The sequence below is a fragment of the Helicoverpa armigera genome, chromosome 9 (genome assembly GCF_030705265.1).
Source record: "Helicoverpa armigera isolate CAAS_96S chromosome 9, ASM3070526v1, whole genome shotgun sequence".
Lineage (NCBI taxonomy): Eukaryota > Metazoa > Arthropoda > Insecta > Lepidoptera > Noctuidae > Helicoverpa > Helicoverpa armigera.
Window position 1 is genome coordinate 11,938,780 of NC_087128.1, and position 25,675 is coordinate 11,964,454.

At 35.5% G+C, this 25,675-nt stretch overlaps 2 protein-coding genes across 3 annotated transcripts in view; one reads left to right on the forward strand and one right to left on the reverse strand.

Annotated features, from left to right (window-relative positions):
- The window catches only part of LOC110369716 (TNF receptor-associated factor 4), a 91,618-nt gene that overhangs the window by 32,807 nt on the left and 33,136 nt on the right, over positions 1–25,675 (forward strand). The window lies entirely within an intron of this gene.
- LOC126055591 (uncharacterized) lies at positions 20,812–24,164 on the reverse strand. Its single transcript, XM_049845541.2, has 2 exons — positions 23,630–24,164; positions 20,812–22,676 (listed from the first exon to the last, which is right to left on the reverse strand). Exons 1-2 carry the CDS (start codon positions 23,935–23,937, stop codon positions 21,770–21,772), a joined length of 1,215 nt encoding a protein of 404 aa, XP_049701498.1. The 5' UTR covers positions 23,938–24,164; the 3' UTR covers positions 20,812–21,769.

Genomic DNA, 25,675 nt, shown 5'->3' on the forward strand with positions numbered 1-25,675 from the left:
GGCAGTCATAGGTCACACATCTATGACTGTCCCGTGTCTATGGGAATTAGACAATTTGGTGGGTTATTCTGTTATAGTGTGGTGTAACTTTTAATCTGAGATTTTATTTTTCAAACATACAATATCCTTTTTAAATATGTTTTTAACCGACTTCCCAAAAAGGAGGAGGTTCTCAATTCGGCCGGTATGTTTTTTTATTGAATCTGCATGTTTTCTGGATGTTTTTTAAGAAACTATTTTTTGTATAGGCAGGTATCATTATATAAAACCAGAAAATCAATTGGAAATATCTTATGTAAACTTTTTTTTTAATGTATTTTTATTCAGTACTTATACGAGTAACTGCATGGATATCCAGATTTTTTACATATTTTTTCATTTACCTAATGATATACCTACATTTTAACTAAAAACTATTCTATTAAAAAAACTAAAATAAAAAAGGGAATACGAGTATTATTTCAAATTGGTATTTTTAAAAAATTTCCATATAAAAAATTACTTACCAAAACACCATACAATTATTCCAAAAATCAAAACACTGCCGTCTTAATTTCAAAGAATAGCCCTAATCCCTTTTGACGCTGCACTCATTTTTAACGGCCCTTCCAACGCAAGATGGATTATGATTACGGACGATAAACGGTCACCCTCACGTGACAATGTGATGTATCCTTTTAAATATTTTATAGAACTGTTCTTTTGATTGATATCTATCGTTTTTTAGATGGCCTTGTTTATTGAGGAGAAAATAAAAGAGTTAAGGTATGAAAAGGACAGTTATTTACATACTCAGAATTTAAAGCGTTCAGTCAAATTGGGCGGTATTGAGTATAGTAGAATCCAATGCCAACCTCGTAACTTAAAATGTGTTTTTACTGGTCAAAATAAATGACATAACAAACTAGAAAGCAACACGTTTTTTCTGTTAACTTCAACCACTGATTTACATTATGGTTAAAGACAAAACATAAGTTTACACATAAGATAAGTTTTATCCGTTTGGATACAAAATACTCCTTTTAGATTCTAATAAAATCCAGACAAAACAACTACACTCCAGAATACATTATTAAACATATGGATACAGTTCCTACTCACAAAAAAACATACAAAATCTGTAGATATATCTCACTACCAGCTTGCATAAGATGAAGGCAGGTGATGGATATGTAAGTAGGTATTTCTTTTTATTTTCATATCAGCAGTATCGACCAGATGTGCTTCAATCGAGAGCTTGAAGGCTTATTGTCGAAATATTATACACCTGGAGTCTTGTTACACTGTCTTGTACTTAATTGAGGGTGTATCATGGAGTTGTATTGAGATTTTGAGGTCAATTATTGGGCAGTTGACAACATCAGGTTAATATGTGTACTTTGATGTGTCAAAATATAGCTTTCTTCAAGTCTTTAAGTACTTCGACTTCCGAAAACGGAGTAGGTATAATGTATACTTAAAGCTAATTTTCATAGTCATAAAACCTTTTTTATGCTTTATGAATGTTTTAACCGACTCTCAAAAAACGAGGATGTTCTCAAATAGACCGCAGTTTTTTTATTATTTAACGATAATATTGACCCCTCATTTATTGCTCGTTGATATCACGTCAAAAATCTCAGATACACAGTTACCGTCCCAAATAATGTGCTCTTAATGATCACCACGATACATCTGGAAATTTCCCAACACCTGGACCTCTGGCGACCCCATAAACAACCTTATACATAACTAATACAACAAAAAACATTAACAAATGAGACGTACTCTCAATTCAACTGAATTATTCATTACTTACTGCCGTACAGAATGCAACAAACATCAGCTTTTGAATAACTAACTACAGCCTTTGGTTTCACTCGCTCACGTCCATCCAGAACTGCTAAAAACACCTTTACTTGTATCAAGTTTGCTCGGCTTCCAATAGTCCTAGAGAAAAGTTAAAAAGCCCAGAACATGCCTCAAAAATTTGGCTTTCTGACGCAAAAAGAATTATCCAAATCTGCCGAATAGTTTCAGAGATATAGTCTTCATATAAACGGACACACTTCTGGTTCTGAATATTAGTAGATAGGTGGAAATGCAGTAGAGGTCAAACCGGGTCATACATATCTATGGATCTAGATTGAAGATTGTGATGGAAAGAAGTTTCATGGTAATTGAATGGATAATATTAATGTTAATAGTTATAGAGTGACCTCAGCTCATTATAGTAGGCACCTATGGAAGCTATGATACAATGTTAACCAAATCATATTCCTTCTCTTCAATTTGTTACTGATTTGAATATAGAAAGGTTACGTTCAGAAGTCAAAACTTCATGTATAAAAAATATTTGTTACAAAAAGACCGCATTTTTGGGTTTCTGCCTACGGTAGAGTTTTATATTGCTGGTCTTCAAGCGTCATTTGAAAGTTAAAATGATTATTTTTAATATTTTAATTTAGTGCATCAGACTAAGTACTAATTATTTTGGAGGAAGGCTCAATTACTTTCATTATTTTATTCAATTTCACCACATGCCTACCAGCTGGCAATTTGTTCTCATCAACATAATCAGATGTACCTTTTAAGGACTTATTAAAACCAAAAGCTCTACCAAAGACCTTCTTAAAAGCTACTAAAAATGCAGCGTAATGTTGCAAAGTGCTCAAAAATTGAAACTGCAAAATTGACTTCTCATTACTACAATTTAAATACAGGAATTATTGCAGAATTTGAGCAAGAACTGTCACTCAGTGGTTCATTATTAAAATTTGACTGAAAGCAAAGGTGCAGGGCGTTGCGGCGAGATTTTTAAATGTTTATGGTCGCTGTGCGCAGGCGGTGGTTGGCGAGGACAGCTGCGCACGCGCACCTTGCGCAGATGCGGCCGCACGTGTGGACTGGCAACTTTGTTTTATTTTTGCCCCCGAAGGACCCAGGAATGCTTCCATGATTTTGTTGGAAAGGCTCTGATGTAATTTAAGGGTGATGGTATGATGTTAATTTGTGAAGGTCGATTGAAGCCCCTTGGCGGGCTGCAGGATTGTTCGAAAGAGTTACCGCGGCCCTGGTACATAAAAGGCTACGAAGGAAGACGATGGATTTTTAGTCAGTAAAAGTCTGACACTCCCTCACTGCTGCTAACCCACAGCGGGGTCATTTGATGATTTTGCCATCAGAGGAAAAATAAAAGCCCCTTGGACTTGGCGCATGTCATTGTGTTGTGACGTAAAAGAGGTATCAAGCTGAATTGAAGATTTGTGCTCTAGGACATTTTGAATCAGGTAGACTAACAACAAAGCTTTCGAAGTTCATTGTTCACAATTTAATGAATAGGTTTCAATTAAGAAGTGTGCCAAAAATAAGCTAATTAATTTTTAAGTTTTATATCGCGTAACTTCGATAAGTTCGTTGACTTCTTAATTTGTTGCTATTAGCACGATTATTGTGTTAAAATGCCATAAAAAACATATTGACAGTATTATGTGGTTTTTCAACTTAGATTAAGTAGAAAGGTCACTGATAGAGTCACTAGTATTCACCAATTGTGAAGAAGACTCTAACAATAACTTTATTGTTTAACTACAATCGTTATTGTTTTATTACCCAACACCTTTAAAAGGGCTTGTTATCTATCTTTTGACTAACTGATTAACAAAACACATTTACTTAAACCTTTGTGAGTTTAACAGTCAAGCTATGGTGACATAAGTCTGGAGAATCCTTGACTTTTCTGCAATAAGGGCAGTTCTACAAAACGCACCTGTCTTAACACGGTAGCGGTCAATCTTGCCTTGTCTTGTATTGTATGTGCCTTAAGGATTTGCACAAAAGTTTGAATGTCTCGATCACCCTTAAAGTTATACCTATCCATCATCTTCAGAACCTTGATAATATTTTTATCCAAGAAGTACTATAGAGTGCGAAATTTTAACTCAAACAAATGGTAGCCAAAAACGAATACAAAAAACCAAAATCAGATACAGACATAGCAAGACCAATAAATGCACAACCAATATCCGCCAAACATTCACAATACAAACCAGTTTCGAAGTAAAAGAAACAAAAATACATTTCCATAAAAGTAAGCGGTGAATAAAATCTAGCTTTAATCTGGCATACACTAATCTTTAGCCAGACAGATGAGGTGCGTTGACCTGCAATCCTGCTCAGTCTAGGTCGTAGCAAGGTCGTGAATAGCAGGTCTTGGATAGGAGACACGTCATTACTTGTCCAAAGAGATCTGTTGATGGTAATAACCTAATTCGATTTGAAAGCGGAGCGGTAAATGTTAATTTTTATTCGAGACTTAGAGGTAGAGGTAGAGCAGTGTGTTTGTAGACGGAAAACAAAGGATTAGGAAGATTGAGAATTAGAGACAATATTTGCTGCCAAAAGCTTCAGAGAAGGTAAGAAGGAAAAGCTTACGCCTTATGTCTTTAGGTTTATAGTCAATCTTGAAATAATAGGAGTTGATAAGAATTAACGCGTGAACATATTTTTTTCTGTTGCATTAAATTAAGACATTCTGCAATGACAATAAATCGATACTGATAAAGAGGAAGATAATGATTAAATCAAGGCAGATGATAAGGATACGTCATTATCAAGAACTATGGGAGACAAAGGCTCGAGTTCTGTTACGTCATTTCAAGAGGATAACTAGTAATTAAATGTTTAATTGATACTGATGGATTTATTTTGTTGTGCTACTCATAGAATTCAATATTTCTTTCTTTTCCATGAGTCTGAGGGTCAAATAAGATTTAAATGTAGCATTGCCCTCCAAAAATTAAACAAGGACTCAACCAAAGAATAACTCGAATATCGGTAAAGGTATAAAACTTATAAAAATAAGTGTTCTCGTTTAAAATTCACGGTTTCCTGTCCCTTACTGGGCGTGTGGTTTATTCCTGTTTTTAATCATGTCTTGTTTGAATCTTTTTTTATCGATAAGCCTTTAATCCGGACTTTAGACATGTCTCGACTTGTTTAAGGTATATTTGGAGGCATCGGTGGCCTTTGCGATTCGATGAACGATACGATTTTGCGTCGTATCAAACAAAGGGTGTTTTGTATTCATGGAGAGTAAATCATAATCGTATGTCTTTATACGCATCATTAATAAAAGCTCGTGATGCTTTATGTATTGTTTTGTGTTTGTTTAACTATGAGCTATTTCTAAAAAATATTTGCGTAAATGACAGTTTCTAATTTTGAAATCTTTGTGTCATATCGCCATATTTTGGTTTGCATCCCCCTTCCTAAAAGTCATTCTACTCGTAAAAGTCAAGAATAATTTAAAAAAAACAAACTTCTATCAGGTTGTAATAGAGACTAACTAGTCTTAGGAAAGAGAAAGCAGAAGCTTTATTACCATGACTATCAAAATTCTAACAAATCATCCAAAGAATTGCAGTATCATCTCAAAATCTTGCAATTCACTCAACATACTCCTCAAAACCAAAATCATTCATCTTCGAATTGTAACAACCAATTCAGATCCCACTTCTACGTACAATCAACAAGGTCGTACATTCGCCTTTGACGACCAGCCTTCAAGACCCCTAACCGTACTCTCACGAGCCGTTATTGCAAACTTGGAGTTCGTGAAGCTAGAATCAGGAAAGACCAAGTTTGGCTGGTTGTTGAAATCGCAAAAAGTGGCTGCATGCACCGGTCCACTGTTTGCACAAAAACTGACTCGATTGAAGTATCGTGTTACTATGTATAATAAGTAGTATGCTTCTGGTGATCATGGAGTGCAAAAAATTGGTATCGAAGAGATAAAATGAACGTAATGTAACCTTTTAAGAGCAGCAATCTTCTTGTATGGGGATAAAAAGTGGAATAATGTTAGTCTGGTGCTAATACCTATTATTTTCTTGTTTTAAGATTTACGGTTAGGTCCGGTAGTGTTTAAGGATGCAGACTTATGGAACATTCTTTTAACGCCTTAATTTGATTCATTTGGTAAAACTATATTGGCATACAATTATTGCTTGTAGCAAGACCTCGTGATTGTAGAGTCTTCCTTGTTATATTTGTCAAATTGTTGTCATTAAAACTTTCAAGTCTTAGCTTTCTGCTTCATTGTAAGTTTGAACACTTTCTTTTATCATATCTAAACCGAATTCTTCATTCATAGTTCATTTCGAAACTTTGTTTTTAACTTTTATCTATTTAACTTTGTGTCCACCGCTATCGTCTCTATAATGATGAGTACCTGTTTTCTTATCGGAGCTTCCGGTGATGCGTCGTTAAGCACAATAGCAGATAAGTATTGACATGTCACACACAACCCTTGTTTGTCCAGTATCGGTATACCTGTTGCAACCTGTTCTTATGTTTCTGTTCATTGAAGCAGCTAATAGGGAATCAGTGCTTAGTGTGTTATTAGAAGGCTTGATTGTTGTACAATTCGGGTCTTTCGATGCGTTTTTGTCAAACTTGTTGATGTCATTCTCAAAAGGCGAGAATTTGTTTGGAAAATATCGTATGATAATATTGATAATATAAAAAGTTGTTGGTGTCTTGCATACTTGTGATTCAATGTTTTTTGTGGTGCATTCATTTATTTAGTTTTTCCTGTTATCTTAGTTAAATCTTTGCATGTTTTTTTACTTGATAAGGAAGTCTACAAATTTTGTTTCCAGTCAGCTCTTTCCTTTCTTTAAAGTCCTGTTATAAACCACTGTTCTACACAATTATCCTCATCCTCAACACAATAGGCGACAGTTACAGCAAATAATTCTAAATTAGTTACGTCACTACCAGTCACAGGTTCTTTTATATTATTTCCTTCTTCAAAACTAAGTTCCTTTTCATCGCGAGTGGTTTCAAATGTAAACCAATGTATTTCTTTATGGGACATAATGAGTTTTACAGGTAGACAATTAAACCGTAAACACGTCAATGGGGTGTATTGTTAAGCCTGTTAAGTAAGGAGGGTGGGCAGAAACTGTTGACGGCAATAAACTGCTTGTAAAACAAACGGGAGTCGAAAGTGATATTGGATAGTAAAAATACAGTAGTGCTAGTTTTAAAAAATGGTGAAATGGTTGATGTCTTGGGTCAAAGTTGGGTCTTCTATGCACCTAAATGTGCCTTAATTTTTATAAGGTACAGAGGTCAGTCATTATATCGGAAACTACTCAATAGTTAAAATTATTATCTTAGTAAGGGAAGGACGTAAACCATACTGTCATTTTTACACACGAATCTAGAGGACTATGTCGATCTGTCTGTTTCAAATAAATAATAGCTAAAGTAGTAATGTAGAACGATATAATAAAACTGTCTCTAAACCAACTATTCCTTCTGCCAATTTTTCCAAAACACCCCACAACTGCAACGGTTACTCAAAAATTGCGTATACAACAAAAGGTGCCAAAAATAATGAAGGTGGTCTCTTGTCCCACAAACAAAGGTGTGACGAACACATAGACAAGAAGGATTATGTATGTACGGACGCATTTCGTTCCGCTGTTGAGATGGAAGCTGATAAATAGATCTATTTGGTCCTTGATTGCCGTGATGTGGTATTGTTTGGGTTAAAATGGTACAATATTTAATTTTGAAGACTTTGTTACGGCTGATTTTCGTGTTTTGTTGCAGATCATTTCTTCTGCCGTAACAAAGTTGCATGTGACTGACGTGACTGTGTTGTGTCTTGGTTGGCCGGTTATTTTATAATGTTCCTTCCCTAACCTGAAATTATTTTCTGATTCGGCAGTAACTTCATTATAATTTTAACCTTTAAGCTCTTTTTTGGATCTTCATTTGAATTTTTCAAGGCAATTCAAGGCCAAGGTATGATTGTTTTTTTTTTAGCTTTTCTAAATACAAATTGGTTTAAAATCGTATCTTTTACGATAGAAACCAAAAATTGTCGGGACCTCTGAGTAACCTTTTTTTATCTTGCATTCGGATCATTATTTAGTTTTATCATTTGTAGTCGAACAATCCAACTGTCGCCTCCCTTGATCATTACGGACACCCTTAGCCGACAATCTTCATTACTTAGAACCTCGGACCCCCCATTATATCGGCGCAAACAAACAAACATACTATCTATTGGATTTAGTGGAAATATCTCAATCGTACCGCTTGCCACCCCGCTGATACGATGCACCTCCCTTGATAAAAACCATTTACAAGCAATTATCAACTTTATTTTTAGATGCAAAAAGTTCAGAATGGCCCCCCAGTTTTCCTGTGTCCACTTAAATAAATTTGAACGTTGTGACTAAAGTGGTAAGGTTGAGTTTTCATTGGATATAATGAAGTGAAGTAATAAGGTGTCAAGCAGAAATTTACAGGTTAATGGTAGAACACCATAGTCGAAGATTACAAAATTATGTATGCATTCAATATCGACTCTATTTCATAAGACATTAGGGTGAATTTAACTGAGGTAACTGCACCAATTGTCGGTCAGGCGGCATCGGTAATGCGAGTAAAGAATCAATCGAATGTTGACAACGTAAATTACGGTTTTTGTCGGTGTTTTCGGTTTTAGCGGCAGTATTTTGCTTTTAAAATGAATTGGCCACACATGGTTTCGGTATTACTGAGAAATGTGTGACTCAGTGTGAACATTATGGTGGAATTTGACACAATTATGACAATACACATTTTTTATACCGAAGTTCCAATAAACCGCAAAACGAATGTAAAGGTACAAATTGCGTAGATTAAGATAAGCTCTTGATACCAGATATTCAAAAAATGTTTATTGGATAAATATAGCAGGATGCCGGTGAAACTATAACATTTGGGTTTCTATACAATGCAATCATTATCATCTACACAAATAATAAATTACTTCCACAAACACGTAATTTTCAAAATTCCGAAGAAAGTTTAAACATAGTTTGTTCTTCCATCAACATTTTTATAGTCACCAATAAAGCATAGTATTTACGATGTTATACGTCGATGTTTGCACATTCGGATGTACCCGTAATGACTCATAAAGATGCCGCGAGAAGTTTGGGGCCGGTTATTGTCGCGTTCACCCTACAAAGGTGTTGTCTCCGATTTGGTATGCGTAGGAGTATTGTGGTCAACAATAATTCCATAACCGGCACGCGCATCTAAGGCGCCAAAAGGGGTCGAAGCGTCTGAGCGGGGCGAGGATAACAATACGCGCGCTAGCTTATAACTAAAAGTCGTAAGCGACAAAATGGTTTTGTAATTTTATTATTTAGAAATGATAATTTGATAAAAAATCCTACTACAATTTTAAAGAGTATGTATATACTCAACTACTAAAAAAGTTAAGAGGCTTTAATCGGTCCCGTTTGCCCATAATATGTGAATCTCTTTTTAAAAAGAGGTATGTTTGATATATTTTTCTCTGTTATAAAAGTTACCTAATCATGTTTCTACAACTAACAAAATAAGGTTTATATCATGAACTTTCAGGTAACCAAGTTGTATTTTGATCCGTTTTGTATTTACTGAGAAAAATTGACATCCTTGGCGCCAAAAATTCCAATTCGTCCTCTTAATTCGAAATTGTCGGTTAGATTTAAATATGTAGGTTTTATATCTGGTAGATAATCTTTACTTTGACAAGTCCGTTAAAACAACGATAAGCATGCCAAAACTACAAAACCGACCTGTATGTAATTTGTAAATTTAATAATTTGGAGCTTATGAAGAGACATAGGCTATAGTTCATCCGGGTGCGGAAATCAGTTCCTTAGGGACACAGGTAGACCTGCAGGGAGTAGCTGTTGGTGCTAACGATTAGCAACATTTATTACTGTTGACGATTTTATGTGACTCTGTTATAATTACCGTCAACAGTATGCTACTATTCAGTCCCTTTTTATTGATATCCTCTTTCGGCAATCTATCAATTTTTTCCATCAGTCTGCCTGTCCTTCTCCGTTGATCCACATTTTGACAATCTTATTTTAGCATATGTCTCATACCATATCTCTATTCGTATAACTCTGGTATAATTCTTTTAATCAACTCTAACTTCATTTGTTTGTACCAAACCTGATACCTCTTCCGTTTGTTTTCCGTTACGAACTAATTCAAGTTCAAAATCTGACTAGTCCACCATCAGAACCGGTGGAACAAGCTCATGGGCGCGGCGAACAGCTGATCCGATACCAGTTCACTAACGGATGGACGGTATCAATTTTGTTATTAAACCTGTATTCATTGACCTTTTAGATACGTTATGGGGTTATGATGGGGACTTGGGTTTTAAAAAATGGAGAGTAAGGCCGTTGAGAGGTTTTATGTTGAGGGAATCTGTATTATAGGAATGTTGTGTTAGTTAAACTAGGTATTTATAATTCAAGAAGGGCTAAACCGATTGAGCGCAAAAGGTTCTTGTTGTTATCATTCGCAATAGTTGTTGCAGTACTTGATCTGGTCCTACATTCAAAATTGACCTTAGACGAAAGTACTCCTCATTTCTCGAAAAATTACGTTCAATTGAAATTGTCATTATAACCTACAACTGTCACAGCATTGTTTGTTTTAAAAACGACATTATCAATTTGTAAACATAACAATTTAAGTCTAAACATTAAGCCATTTCTATTTTTAACTATCCTTTAATTGCTTTAGCCTACAAAAATATCAGTTGGTAAACAAAAAAGTTGTTATTTTTACATCTGACACAACAACGATTCATTATCATTTGTTAAAATATAAATGTTTACAGAAGTGCTTATCGGAGCAATTAAATACGTAATAAAAATTAGTTGCATTTCATTGTGATTGTATGCTGCAAATGATAGTGCCAGAGGAAGTGTATCAGCTTGTAGATAAAAAAAATAAACGCCCTCTAGCGTATCTATAAAAACTATAAAGCTAATGAACTTAAATTATTTGATGCGAATCATATAATCATAACAAAAGACTGCTCCCAAAACGCCCACCCTTTACCCCTCTCTGTTGATCAAAATATTCCTTTACAGTTCATCGAAGCCAGGTAGAACTAAAATCTAAGTAGCTACAAGGTCTTCATATACAAAAGAACACCACTCATTAATTAATTATTCAATCAAAATCAGATCGCTCCTAATATTATTACCAAAATCCACATCAACAACCATTAAAATAACTCCATTTCGGCAGACCACCTTTATCCGTCGATTCGTATCTAAAAGGAACCGGCAGATGCCATTAATTCCAATAAGTTTCCTGATGTAGGAACAGGCACTACAAATATTTCTAATGTAAACACCGACGGTGCTCAGTAAAAAATAAAGATTTTTGATCCGGTATTTGATTTTGATATTCTTTTTGTTGGTGGTTTGTATAATGTTATGAATGAAGATGTAGCAGAAGGTCACAATCTTGAAGTTGTTAGTCATGTTGTGTGTAGGACAAACTTTGACTTTCCTTGTTTTTTACAGTCAAAAATTGTTATGAGACTTTCCGAAACAAATAAAATGCCAAGTTGACGCTTTTCTGATGAGTCGATAGCTATCCGGAGAAATGATGGTGATCCTGTCTGATGTTTGGCAAGGTATAATTTAGTACCGACGAAGTCTCCAGGCCAAAATAAAAGGCATCAAAAGAACTTTGTGAAATGGTTACCAGATAAATAATTCCAAATTGAAGAATTTTCAAATGACGGATCACTCTAGAATAGATGCATTGTTAAGAATAGCTTTGACGTCCAATCCGTGATGAGACATAAAATAAAAATCTTTAAGGTATTCCATGACATCAATTTTAAATTTAAGTACAATACTATGACCGTTCGGATGTGAAGCTATTAGTAAAAAAACGAGTGTTAAGTTGGACAATGGAGGCATGGAGGCGCAAGGCTGTTTTATGTGAGGAATGCGCCTGCGACGGGTAGTACGTCATATGACACAACCCGTGGGGACTTACGGTACGGACGGGAGATTTGACGCTGATGTTTTGATTTGTAATGGTGATAGTTGGGAGAGAAATGTGAATGTGGTTCAATTGCCAGTATGTACTCCATATGACGTACGTTATATACAAGGGAGTTAAACCTCTTGAAATACATATTATAGGGGTATATATTTAATGGCAGACATTGAAGTTGAATTCTTTTCGGTAGCTTATCTTGACTTACAATTCCCTGTTTCTGCTAAGGGCAAAAACTAAATTGTCACAGGTCAGTACGTAAATAATCCATTACTCTTTAAGTTACATAATAATTTTGGTAGCAAGATAATAATTTATTCATATAGCTTCAAATAGCCTAAAAGGGTCCACTGTCTTGTCATTTTCGGGAGTCCTTCCGTGACATAATACAGTAACTGACATATTCTAATTGACGGAGGTCGTACGATGCCACGGTACAACAAAATGTTCCAAACTTATTCCCTTTTTGGACCACCCCAAGTTACACAAATAGAACTTAATTGGGCCAGAGATTAGTACGAGATAAAGTGTCGTGTTTAATGTGTATTATTTAGTTGTTGACAAAAGATGACGTTTTGGTTATTTTTTTGAAATTATTGGTGTTTTGGAAACAGTCGTTTTATGGAAATGTAGCAGGTGTTATGTCGTAAAGATTTTCTTTTATGAAATCGCCTAGGAGCTAAGGGAATTACATCGCATTCGATCCTTCAATTCGTTGTTTGCAATTTTTGGGGTTCCATAACAAAAGACTGCCAATGGAGTCTAATTAGTATTAGCTCGATTTATTCGTGTATTGTTTTTGATAATCGACCCGAAAACTCATCGATACGGCATTCAATGCTCAAATACCACTACACTTTTACAAAAACCCTTCTATTCGATTTGTCCCTGCTTTCAACACACACAATAAATTCAAACCTCTAGGTGTCCTTTTTCAAATAATAACGGCCAAATCAAAGATGGCGGATCACAGCTGATATTTGACAGTTCGCATTGTGGTGCGCGCGCATCTGTCGTCTGCCATTGTTGCGATCTGCGCGGGAGTCGCTTTGTTGTTGGACTGGCGATATTTCCAGCTACGAATGAATTGTTGGGGATTATGTGTTGAATTGAAGCGAATTATTTGGAAAGCCTTTGTGGCAAGTTGGTATGGTGATCATTTCTATGGGCTAAAATGTGTAGATATGAGTTTACTTCTGTATATGATGTCATATTTCCTAGTTGCGCTGATGCCGAGCTAAAGAGCATCCAGATCCGAAATAAATTTTGAAAGCTGAAAAAACCTTGAATCGGTATGTGAAATGGACTCCATAATGATTATGTATTTTTCATTTATTTTGTCGTACTAATGAAATTCTAAACATATCCCTTGCCACCTATTTATAAAGACATTTTCAAAATTTCTAACAATAAACTCGTAAGCATTTTACAAAAAATATCATAAAACTTGAAGTCGTTAACGAAACAGTCCGGAATGGTGCCAAAAATATAGGTTTTATTATCCTTCCACGGTTCGTGTTCAAGATTTTAGAGTTTTTACAACAGACAGTGTGACGACCAAGCCTGATGAATTGTGCCACTTTTGTTTATATGTTAATTTGATCTTGTTCAAGGGTTATTTTGATTTGGAAGATCTGTATACCGATAACGTTTGAATTGTTTTAGGTGGTCTAAAGTCAAAATCTCTAAAGAAGAAAAGACACAGCTTTACCAAATTCTTTTGCATAACTCTATACTACTCAATATTTTAAAGCTGAAGAGGTGGTTTGTTTGTTTGTTTGCTTGCTTGAACGTGCTAATCTCAGAACTGCTGGATCATATTGTTAAATTCTTACAGTGTTACTCATACATAGTCCGTCTATTGTAGAAGGCTTTAAGCTTGAATATTGTCAAATTAAGATAAAAACTTAGGTAATTAAGAATTTTGAGTACCTACTTCTATGATCCTATCTTGGAAACTTAAAGCATACGAATTCACGGGTCTCACTAAGTTCCTCTTATGTGACTTCCTACACCGCTATCATTAACGACCGTCCATTCAAATTTTGACCGGATATCGTCTCTTGATCTAACCGCTTCTTCCGGCTATTTCGCTGTTATTACCCGCACCCGGTTGTAAACTTGTAATTACAACATTAAATATACATTTAATTAAGATTATGAAGCGTGAGAGAAAGTCGGGCATTATTAATATACTAGGATATTAATTGATTATGTATTTATTTCCGTTTTGAGGTTCTGCAAAAACTTGTAAGGTAATGAGGTAATTGCATGTTATGTTTTTAGAAGTAGCAGGATAAGTAACAGCCGCACGGGTCTATCAGTCATAAGATTAAGTGACGCTTGGCTCGGTGGGCCCGATAGACCATTGGATGATCATCAATGTCATGATGAGTTCCTCCGTGTATCGGCAGTAGCTCTATGTAAAACTGGTATTCAGCTGCTTTTGGTTACATTGGAAGCCGACCCCAACATAGTTGGGAAAAAGCTAGGCAGATTATGTTGAATTATGTGTTTTATATTCTAGTGACTTTATTCGTTTGCGCGATTGTTATAGTATTGCGGCTCATGGAACATGTCTGAATAAGTCAGACTCACCTGTTTATACTAAAGCGTGAAATGCGCTCTGCATTTAATACTTTGACAAAAACACGATGTAATAACTATTAGTTTCTGTTTTGATGCAAACTGAGAAGAAAAATATACACTGGTACGTACACAGAATTTCCACATAAATGCTAAAATTAGCTCAGTCTGGCCGTCTCACAATTTGAGGTATTTCCTGTTATTGTACATAAGCGCATCAGGTACCTTGGGTGAACCTGATCGAATTGTCCTTTATTAAAATATAGCTTAGCAACAAAAACAACATGTAATGTATGTAGTATATGTTAATCATATTGTTTGAAGTGCTCGAGATAATTAGTGGTAAGTAAATTTATTGAGTAAATTTTATTTAACAGCATCAATTAAGTAGGTTTTTTCCTAAGGAATAGTTGCACGGGTTTTTTGACTTTGCGACCTTTTGTGATGTCCGTTAACCATCGAATTTGCTGTATATGGTTACTATTAATATTAATAACTTGTCACATTGAAGACCAGAGCGATTTCCCAACACATACAAGATTAAAAAGTAAAAGAAAAAAATATATGATGCCCATAAAGTAATATTTAATGCATTACAAACTCAGCCAGTGTCAACGATTTAAAAATAGAAGAAGTGCTGTTGGCGCCATAACTTGTCGATGGCATAGTGACGCGCATTGCCACGATTACGATTATGCTGTCTGACGAATTAGTCGATTTAAATTTCGAAATACGCTGTAATTAGTTCAGTTAAGCCAATAAATGTTACTAAATATAAAATGGAGGTGTGTTTTGTTATTTTGTTTTGTTTTATACGTCGTTCTTTGGCTCAAGCATGACTTAGGAATAAAGGTAGTTAGGTTGATTTATTTATAGACACGTTGGTATCTACGAACACAGATAGTTGAAACACCTGCCGCCAATGAGCTAACTTTGCCTAGTTAAGGATATAGAAACTAGTATCGAGTAACTACTCTATTAGATTTTATGCGAATCGTAAATTTAAGTGACATTTGTGTTTGTGAGTCAATCGTTATTATCTTTAGAATTTACTTTTAAGTTCGGTTTTACTACTTTAAAAAACACTTAAGTATCTCATAAGCTACTCGCTTTAAACAAGAACTTATCGTTAATATGATGAAATACCATCGGATTATTACTGTTTTGTTACCATAAAACCATCGACGCAGACGCTAAAAGACCCAATTTGAATAGTCGATAACCGAACAATACTTTTAGAAATGTGAAAGCTGAAATCCGGTAGCATCCATTCGTCCACACATTTAGCTTATCACAAATTAAGGTTTAAAACTTATGAGCTGTCACACGTAAGTAGGAACGAATGACAGGCCTAATAAATGTGTCACTGCCTTTATTTTGTTTTTCTTACGTCAATGTCTCCTCACTATTACATGATTTAAAAGTTCTGTGCCCTTTCTTTGTTTGAATTTGGAATTAGTGCGTAATGGGATGAAGCGGTTGGGCCGTTAATAATTTTAGTTGTAATGATTGATGAGAATGAAGTAGACGAATTCAATTAGTTTTGTTTATTTTTGTCATGTAGGGTCAAAGGTATTCTTTCCTTAAATAGCCCTTTTCTTTCGACTTATGTAGGACAGAGTTAAAGAGCGAAAAGAACATTCTTACAGTCACATGACCTCAGCTTTCTACCATGACCTATTTTAAAAAAATGTTGCTGGTTTTCAATCCTTTCTGAGGATGATTCTTCAATCTAATACTAACTAATATAACTTAACATCCTTCTTGCGATTTCTGACACATTTTTAATGTCCATATTAAAATATTGCACACATTCGCCTTATCAACAGCAGAACCAAACTCTCATCGACGACGTAGGTGGGACATTCGTATAAGAATTCAATATTGTTAGCTCTTGCACAAGCCGGATGCAAACCCGTTCTAGAATATTGTGCTTAAAAGGCCTAGCTCGGTCAGGTGACGAAAATGGCGGCCAGCTAGGGGCTACCTTGTTTTAAGATATCGTTGATTTAATAGCTGATTCTGTGGGTGTATTGTTTATGTTCAGACTAGATCTTGCCAGCGACTTCGACTGTGTGCGATGGTAAGATTATCTACCTGTAGACTATGTTTTCCCGCAAAATTCTGTGTCCCCATTTACAATACCTGTTTTAAAACTAGCCGATTCTCGTTATCCAAGGGACCTACAATTGTGACTAATTAGATAATACTCCCATTTTCATTGGGGCATTAATGAACTAGATTGAACTTTTGTACACAATGGGTACCTTTACAACAGCGGTTTGCATGGTAACCATACTGTGGGATGTACCATAACAATTTATCTAATGGTGCCTACAAATTACACAATCTGTTCAAAACTTGCAATATGTCGTATATATCGACGTGTTGGGTCGTCGGTCTCAATTAATTGCAATATTGCGAAATGGTCACGCAGCAATGTTGTGGCATCCATCGATTTTAAGGATCAACGGAGGGACCTTTTTCTTGGTCGTATTGATTCATTAAGTGGCACAATGTTTTATCATTACATACGAACTCGATTGAGAATTTGGTATATAGGGACTACATTAGGTAAGCCAAGAACGGGTAGTAAGACAAACGCTTTGCTTATGTAGCTATATGACATGTAGACTGGGAAGTTTGTTGTGTTACTTCTTCTTTCTTCTAGAAAGAAGTAAGATTCAGAATATTTGATGTTCGAAAAGAGCTGATATAATACGTATCTATTTGAAAAAGCTTCCAAATTCAAATCAGTCACGTCCCATCACCAACCGCGTGAGCACGTCCAATAGTTTGACGAGACAATCAAAAATAAAATGGCGCCAATGAGGTCATGTTATGGTGGTTAATAATCAGTTCTCGGTACACTCGTGCCGTGGACACACGACTTTTCCTATTATGTCATATTTTATTGATATGTTCAGGTGTTTTGAACGGATATGCCATGTGGACAGGTTGTATGGAGCCCTTTGGGTTTAGCATTCATGGCTTCGATGCATTCATCGAAGGGACCGCAGGTTGATGAATGAATTTTAATTATTGGTTGGCTTGTAGGTCAGCTGTGTTTCAAGACCGAGTAGTACCAAGACTGGTTTATGTATACTGAAAGTTTGGTTAGTATTTTAAGTTGAAGAGATGTGAATTATCTCGTAGATTAAACTGACTTTTGGAATGTCTTTTGATTGCAATTTATCTTTCACTTAAGTTTACCCGTAACTAAGCCCAAAGGTGGCAAATATTTCTCGAAGTGTCATAGCAAAACCACCCCTTTTGAATCCTCCTTAAGAGCCAAATCGAAACGTAAAAAGGCAGCTACAAAATTTGGGTCACAAAACTGACACGTGTGCAGTCTCCAAAAAAATCTGGAACACAATAGGCAGAAAAAAGGCCTATTTGTCCACATGTGCATATATTCTTAGGCTCTAAGATGTCCCGGGTTTTACGCCATATGCGAGCGGTCATTCCGTTGTTTTTATTGTCGATTCGTGCCACATATGGAGTCTGCCTGAGGGCAGTTAGATGTTACAATGGGTTTAAAGTTTAAAAGGCCCGCTTGGGTCTGGTTTTTGTGTGGTTCTAATTGATTTTGGGAGTGTGGTTTTCGTTGGCAGTTGGTGTCAAATCGTCTGGAGTTTTGGTCATTAATTTTTAACTTGGATCTTATTGTAAGACAAGAAATAGCTATTATTTCAGTCTAGATTGATAACATTAAGAGGGCTTTTGAGTTCAAAAGTAAAATCTACAATAATAAAACCACACATAAAACTAACACAATATCATCCACATAAAAATTATGATGTAAATTCATCCCTATTTGCTTTTCTCATACTAAAATTATTTTATTGGGTGCTTTCAAAAATTTATTGCTCAGCACAAAGCGTTCCCTATAGAATAACACCATCATTGACGAGGGGTGCTGATGCACGTGGGGCCATCGGAAACAAAGAAAACTGATGCACGCCATGAATTAATTGAAATTCCTTTCATACGTGGTTATTGTCACGCTTATGATCAGTAGTAAGTAGGCGTGATAATAGAATTTACCGCCAAGTACTTGGTATGGAATAAATGTGGCTGACGTTCATTAATGGGTTTCATTATTACCCGACTGCTGAAAAGGGGTATTTTACTGCGAGAACCGTACCTAGACCTAAGTTAAAGTTAAGGCTGCTAATCATACATACTCAAAATAAGGAAGGGAATTTAATATTATTATCATGTATATCTTTGGCAGTCGATACCACGAAAGTCTAGTATTTATAAGACCAATAACATTTCTACATTTACCCATGTTTCTGAAACACCATAAATAGTGCATTTCCTTAATGATTTCTTGCAAATCGCTAACTATTCGAGTTATTAGCTTCTATGGCTTCAATATGGCTGTTCGAATGAAGGGCAAAGGTTTATAGTACTTATTGGCATCTAATTGCAATTATGGTTTTCTTAAAGGCTTCATCAGGTAGGTAACTTTCACGATAGTCTAAAACTCTAAATGTAAATGTATGAACAAAACATTGGCGTGCTGTGTTTACTTGTCTTCTCATAGAATACCATATGAAATTGGGTTACCCTTTTCTCTATTTCTGCTTACGTATTTTCAGAGTTACTTATAGAGCTTATTAAGACCCATTTAAGTAGCAATATCATGTTTGTATCAAATAAGTCCAATCTGCGTACAAAAATGTGCTTACTCATCCTAGCCAAGGACCGCAAAACTAAATTGCAAAATACCTGTTTATATTTTTGGCAAGAAAATGTATTGGATGATTTTCAAATTCCAACTGAAAATGGTTCATAATATCATCTTATTTATTTGTACCGATACCTAGATAAGTATGAGTAAACAAACAAACAAACAATAAATTTCTTACCAGTACAAATTTCCCACGGCTTGACACCCCAAAACATGAAACTCCCGGTACTCCAAACTCCCTAATTGATATTTTTTCTAACATCCTTAATGAGGAATTATTCTGCGGGCAAATCGATTATGTGTATTGTCCTTAATTGAAAACTGGCCGTTTTAGCCGGAAATGTATCCTCACCCTTAGTTTACGGAATGAGTTTAGTTAAATAAGAGATAAGGGTATTATGACCATTATGAGCATAATCGGGTTTTGGGTAATATTGGTCACGCATATGGGGTTTCCAAAAGGAGAATGTTTATAATACAGTAGCTTCCACCAGCGGTTTCACAAACGTCATCATCTGCCTAGCCTTCTCCCAACTATGTTGTGGTAGCGAGTGCTTGTCTGACCTCCTCAATCCGAGGAACCCAATGCCCAATACCCCATGGTAAGACTGATTTTCATACTTTCTGACTACCCGTAACGACTGTCAAAGACGACGGTTTAAGCCGCGTCCCGAAGGAATTACTTCGTTCCTCGATAAAAGTGCTATCTAACATTAACATAATTTTTCAAATCGGTCCAGTACTTCCTCAGAGATTAGAGCTTTCAACCAATAATTGTGAATATTCTTTATTGCTCTATTAACCCAGTCATGGCTGCCATATTGACCATTAGAAATCATTTAATAAGTGCTTTGTTTGAACTGTTGGTTGCAATTGGAGCGGTAAGGCCCATAGCACACGGCGTTTTTTAAATGCGCTGATAACGCGCGTTTCAGGAACGCGCTTCTTCGGCGCTGTAAACGCTAATTGTTGCGTTTGCATTGATAATAGAAACGCGCGCATGAAGCGCGTATACGCGCATTTGAAGCGGTACAAACGCGCGTACAAAGGAGCGGAGTAGGGCAGAGGGGGTGGGGGTCCACCACTGCGCCCGCGCCTCAGTTGCAATAATGGTTTATTGTGTGCTGCGCGTGTATCTCGTTTAAAATGGAACCCTTCGACACCGACCGCTTTATAACAGAAATAAACAATCGTCCAGCTACATGGAATTCACTACTGCCCGAATATTCAAACAAAGTGTTAAAAAGAAATGCTTGGGATGAATTGTGCCAAATTTTTTATAACAATTTTAATGAAAAAACCAGTAAGGAAAAAAACCTGGCAGGTAAGATTTCTTATATTTATTTAAAAATAATTTATTATAGTTTATAGTGCGACGGTACATAGAACAGTAAAACAGTAGAACATGTAATTAGGTAGGTACCAGTGGCGTAGCCTCCATACAACACGATTCCCATCGGCTTCCCTTGGCAGATTCTAATAGGTATATGTATTTTTTTTATATTTACAACAATAGCTTCACTGAGCCCTAGTCTTACAAAAATCTATTCGACTAATCTACGTAATTATCGCAAACAATATAATTACATTACACCAGGGTGACCATTTGTGGTTCCTGCCATTTTGTATTATGACAAAAACCCTGGCAGTTGGCAGAATTTATTTAATTAATTTACTGAGAGTCTCAGTAAATTAATTATATAAATTATTAATCTATGCCAGGCTTTTTTTGTCCTTAATTAATCTGTCAAAATGGCAGGAACCTGCCACAAACGGTCACCTTGCATTACACGCTTTCACAAAATATTCTTCAATAAGCTGAATACAAAATACGCAATGTATTTGAATCGCGCAAACGCACACGTATATTATTTTACGCGTGCCGATTTTACTCGCTCATATTTATGGGAATTCAAATGTTTGAAATGTATGCGATTCACGCATACATACACATTACTACCACATGCAAACACTGTCGATAATATGAGCCGGGTAAAGCCGATCTGTGATAGCTTACAATCTTTATTATAAGAATATTATTTCGTTTCATTTGTCCGTTGCAATATAATGTTGTAAGTTAAATTTGACCCACTTGTCGGTTTCCAATTAAGCTGAAATTTTGCATAAATGTGTAAATCGCATGACAGTGGAATATTATGATGATGTATGACGTAGAACTGATCTGATGATAGAGGTGGAAGGTGGCCATAGGAACTCAGTAATAAAGCGATGTACTTCCATCGAGTTTGGACTCGTTTCATTTGTCTTGATGAGTATTTTGTATTCAGACAGTTTCCAAGGTCTCATGATGGAGCTGGAGGGTGGCCATGGGATCTCTGTAATAAAGCAACGTAATTCCGTCGAGTTTGGGCTCGTTTCATTTGTCTTGATGAGTACTTTGTCTTCAGACAGTTTCCAGGGTCTGACGATGGAGCTGGAAGTCGGCTATAGGATCTTCGTAATAAAACAAAGTAATTCCATCAAGTTTGGGCTCGTTTGATTCGTCTTGATGAGAACTTTTATGTAAGTAATTTAATGACGTCTTGTTTATTGACGCGGTAAACTTTTTTTTGTGCTGGCTTTACTTTTCTTTTTTTTCACCCTACGCTACTGGTAGGTACCCTAAATTTTAGAATCTTGCCATGGTACTGCACCTTCATCACTAATAAAATAATCAGCGTACATATTTCGTATCATAGTTCCGCTTAATTGTCCCTGTGACCGTCTTGCACCAATCGAAATCAAACTTGCATCTTCAGGAGGATCTTCTAAACCAACTATACTCAAAGAATTATGAAAATTATAACCGTCACGTTCACGTATGAAATTATGCAGTACACAACAGGCTTTCACAATAGCCACACTGAAGTCCACGCTAACGTTCAGTGGCCGATTAAAGATTTTAAATTTGTTGCTTAATATACCAAATGTACATTCAATGTATCGTCTGGCACGTGTCAAGCGGTAATTATATATTCTTTTCTCTCGTGGCAAGATTTTTCCAGCGTAAGGTCTCTGTAAATGTTGAGATAATGCAAAGCCTTCATCTCCAACAAACGTAAATGGTATTGGCACTCCATTATTAGATATTGGTCTCGCATTTGGTATATTATAATTTCCTTGCCTTATCTTTTTGGTCCATTCACTACATTCATTTATTGTTGAGTCTGCAGCCTTTCCATAGCATCCGACATCTATATCGATAAATCTGTAATTTGCGTCACATATTGCAAGCAATACGATGGAAAAATATTTTTTATAATTAAAATACTCTGATCCACTATGTTGAGGTTTTATAACTCTGATATGTTTCCCATCGATAGCCCCAAGTAGATTGGGAAAATTTGCGTATTTCATAAATCCTTCAGCAGTTTTTAGATGTGATTCCTCGGTTGGTTCTGGCATACAGATGTTTTTTAATTTATCCCATATTATTTTCACTGTTTCACGGACTATGATGCCTGCCGTCGTTTGTCCACACTTAAAGTCATAGTGAATATCTGAGAAATAGCAACCCGTAGCTAAATACCTGAAAAGAATAACATTTTTAAAGCTTCTCTTGTTATCGTAAATTTTACATATTTAATTAAAATTAACCTACAACTACTTATTTCAAATGAATTAAAATTAACCTAATAAATAACTAAACTATTTACATTATTATTGTTTTCAGTCATTGAACTTCAAAGAAAATGGAAGAGCATTAAGGACGCTTATAAAAGAGACAAGGCGAAGAACAATAACTGTTCCAGTGGATCTGGAGCTAAACCTAGAAGACCCTACATATATTCCAATTTGCTAACTTTTTTAGACCCGCTTTACGAAATAAGATCTCCAAGTCAAAATGATGATGCAGCACTGGGGAATAACCAAGACTGTGATTTTCAAAAACCACATTCACCAAAGAAGTCTAAAAAGACTCCAAAACATGAAGACCCACAAGACAAATTGTATGAAGCACTGACAGCAAATCTCAAACAGTCTAAGGAAGCGAATAATACAATTTTATCTGAAAATCCCGACATACTGTTCTTAATTTCGTTAGCTAAAGATTTTTCTGCTATCAAAGAGGAATTTAAGTTAGAGGCCAAAGCTGATATGATAAATTTAATTCGTAAATATAAAAATATGGGACACTCATCGAGAATATTGAATGAAAATAGATACCAAGGTGCATTTCAATATGAACATCAGTATGGATACCAGTCTGGATATCAGTCTGAATCTGGATATCAGTCTGAATTTCAACCACAATATCCAAGTAATCAATCAGCGCCAAGAAACGAATCTGTCAGTTCACTTCAAAATTTAGATAGCAATGAATCGGTTACAAATGACTCCGATATCATATCTGACATGTATGATGATATTGAATAAATCTTTTCTCTTATTCATAATCTAAGTGCACTTATAACATTTTACGATTGATTTAAAATGTAACAGAACAATAAATAAATAAATAAATACTAGTTGTTTTCTTACCTCAATGTGATGAGCAAACGTTCTTCTGCCGATATACATGATCTCATTGCTGTATTTTGACGAGTTAACTCAGGTTTTAGAATCAAAAGAAGTTCTTGGAATGACGAATATGACATTCGATAACAATTATAAAATTTCTTCCATCTTCTATGTATTACCAATTTTTTAAAAGTTGTATGATAATGACCACTCAATCTTTTTTCACTCGTAAATGGATCTATCCAATAAATTCGCTTTTTTTTACGTTTTTTACTTTTTAAAAGAAGTACTAAAGCCAAAGTAAGCAGTGTTGTCTCAACCGACGCCATTGTACAACTGAAGAAGAGGAGTCTCTGATCAAAACGCAAAAGGTACGAGCGACTACAGCGCGTCTTACCGCTGTACCTGCGCGTATACGCGCAGAAGAGGCAGGTTTTATAATCGCCCCGTGTGCTTAAGTTACAAGGTTGCGATCCAATCTCGTTTGAATCGTGTATACGCGCGTTCTCTGCGCGTCGTCAGCGCGTTTAAAAAACGCCGTGTGCTATGGGCCTAACACTGGGTATGCAGTGTGAAACCAGCAAATTATACATTGGAGTACTCGATAGTAATCAGTAGGTAACTAGGTATAGAGCATGTTCACTAGGTTAGTAAACTTTTATTATCAATTCTATTGTCAGACTTTTGGGGAGCAACATTTTTGAAGGGTAGAGCAGCATGTACTCCTTTGGACAAGTGAATTAATAAAATGTAAGGGTGATACATGATAATCTGACACAGAATAAAGTACCTATCATTATATCTAAATATGTGTTCATACTTCTCCATTCATTAAGTTATTAATTACTGAAGCTTGTCACACACAACTGACAACTGTTTACCATCCTTTGTTCTGTTTAAACAAAAATAATCAATCACTCATGTATTGACTAAATCACTTTCCAAAATATTCTAAACTAAGTTCAGAACACTAATTAACATGATACGGCCTTGCTTAAGTATTTTACGGTATAAGAAAGTAATTTACGAGGCTCAGAAATAGCTTGGCAGATTGACAGTGAACTAATTTTGTACATGCGTTTACTAGTTTTTAATATTATGGAACCCTTGTTTGAGAATGTAGGGTGGTTATGCGTTTTGGGATTAGAGGGATAAGTCTCGGTTTACGTAGGTACTTAGCGAAATGGTTTTAGTAAAAAAAAGAGTAAATTGTGAGGTTGAATATAAATGTAACAGAATTGGTTAATGATTTTGTTGAGTAAATAAATAAACATACTTAAAAAAATATATATTAAGTTCGTAAAAGGAAATAATTATTACTCCAAACTGCTATAGGATAAAAAATAGTTGTATTCACTTATTATGTTCGATTTGGTACTGTGTCTGTCATCATTTATGGCTCTTTTGTTTTAACTAGAAATCCGTGAATACAACAATTTGTTGATACGCAATAACCTTTTTGCCACCGACTCAAAAAAATGGATTTTCCGTATCTACTGGGATAAACCAGTATTTAAAACAATAGTGGTTGACCCTTGTAAGTGAATCGATAACAACAAGAATTTACTCAAGCGTGAATAAAGCAATACATTCAGATTGCTTTAAAAACAAAATGATAATTAAATTAGTTTCATAATGAACACAAGACATCCAAAAAAATATGGTCACCGCACTTTCCTCGAAAGCGCGGATAAATCTACGTGACATTTTACACGTCTTTGTTTTAACTTGAGATTAAGTTTTTATTTATAGTTCGCTTTTTTACTGAGCAAATTGACTTAAATGCGTCAATAACTGTCGGCACAAAACACATGTAAATGCATATTAATTATTGGATAGTTACTTTAATCCCTTAAGACGTAACAAATCGATGTTTTTCTGTGCCATATGGTGAGTTAAAAATTGCGTAACCAAATTCTTCTTCGCGTAATTTATTTTGATTTTCGGTTGTTTTTTCAAAGGAGCCATCGTATGTCAAAACATGGGGATTGTATTTAGCATTGCGTCTTTTAGATGTTATTAAAACAATGCTTAGTGTAAAGGTTATTGTTATGCTGTAAAATAATG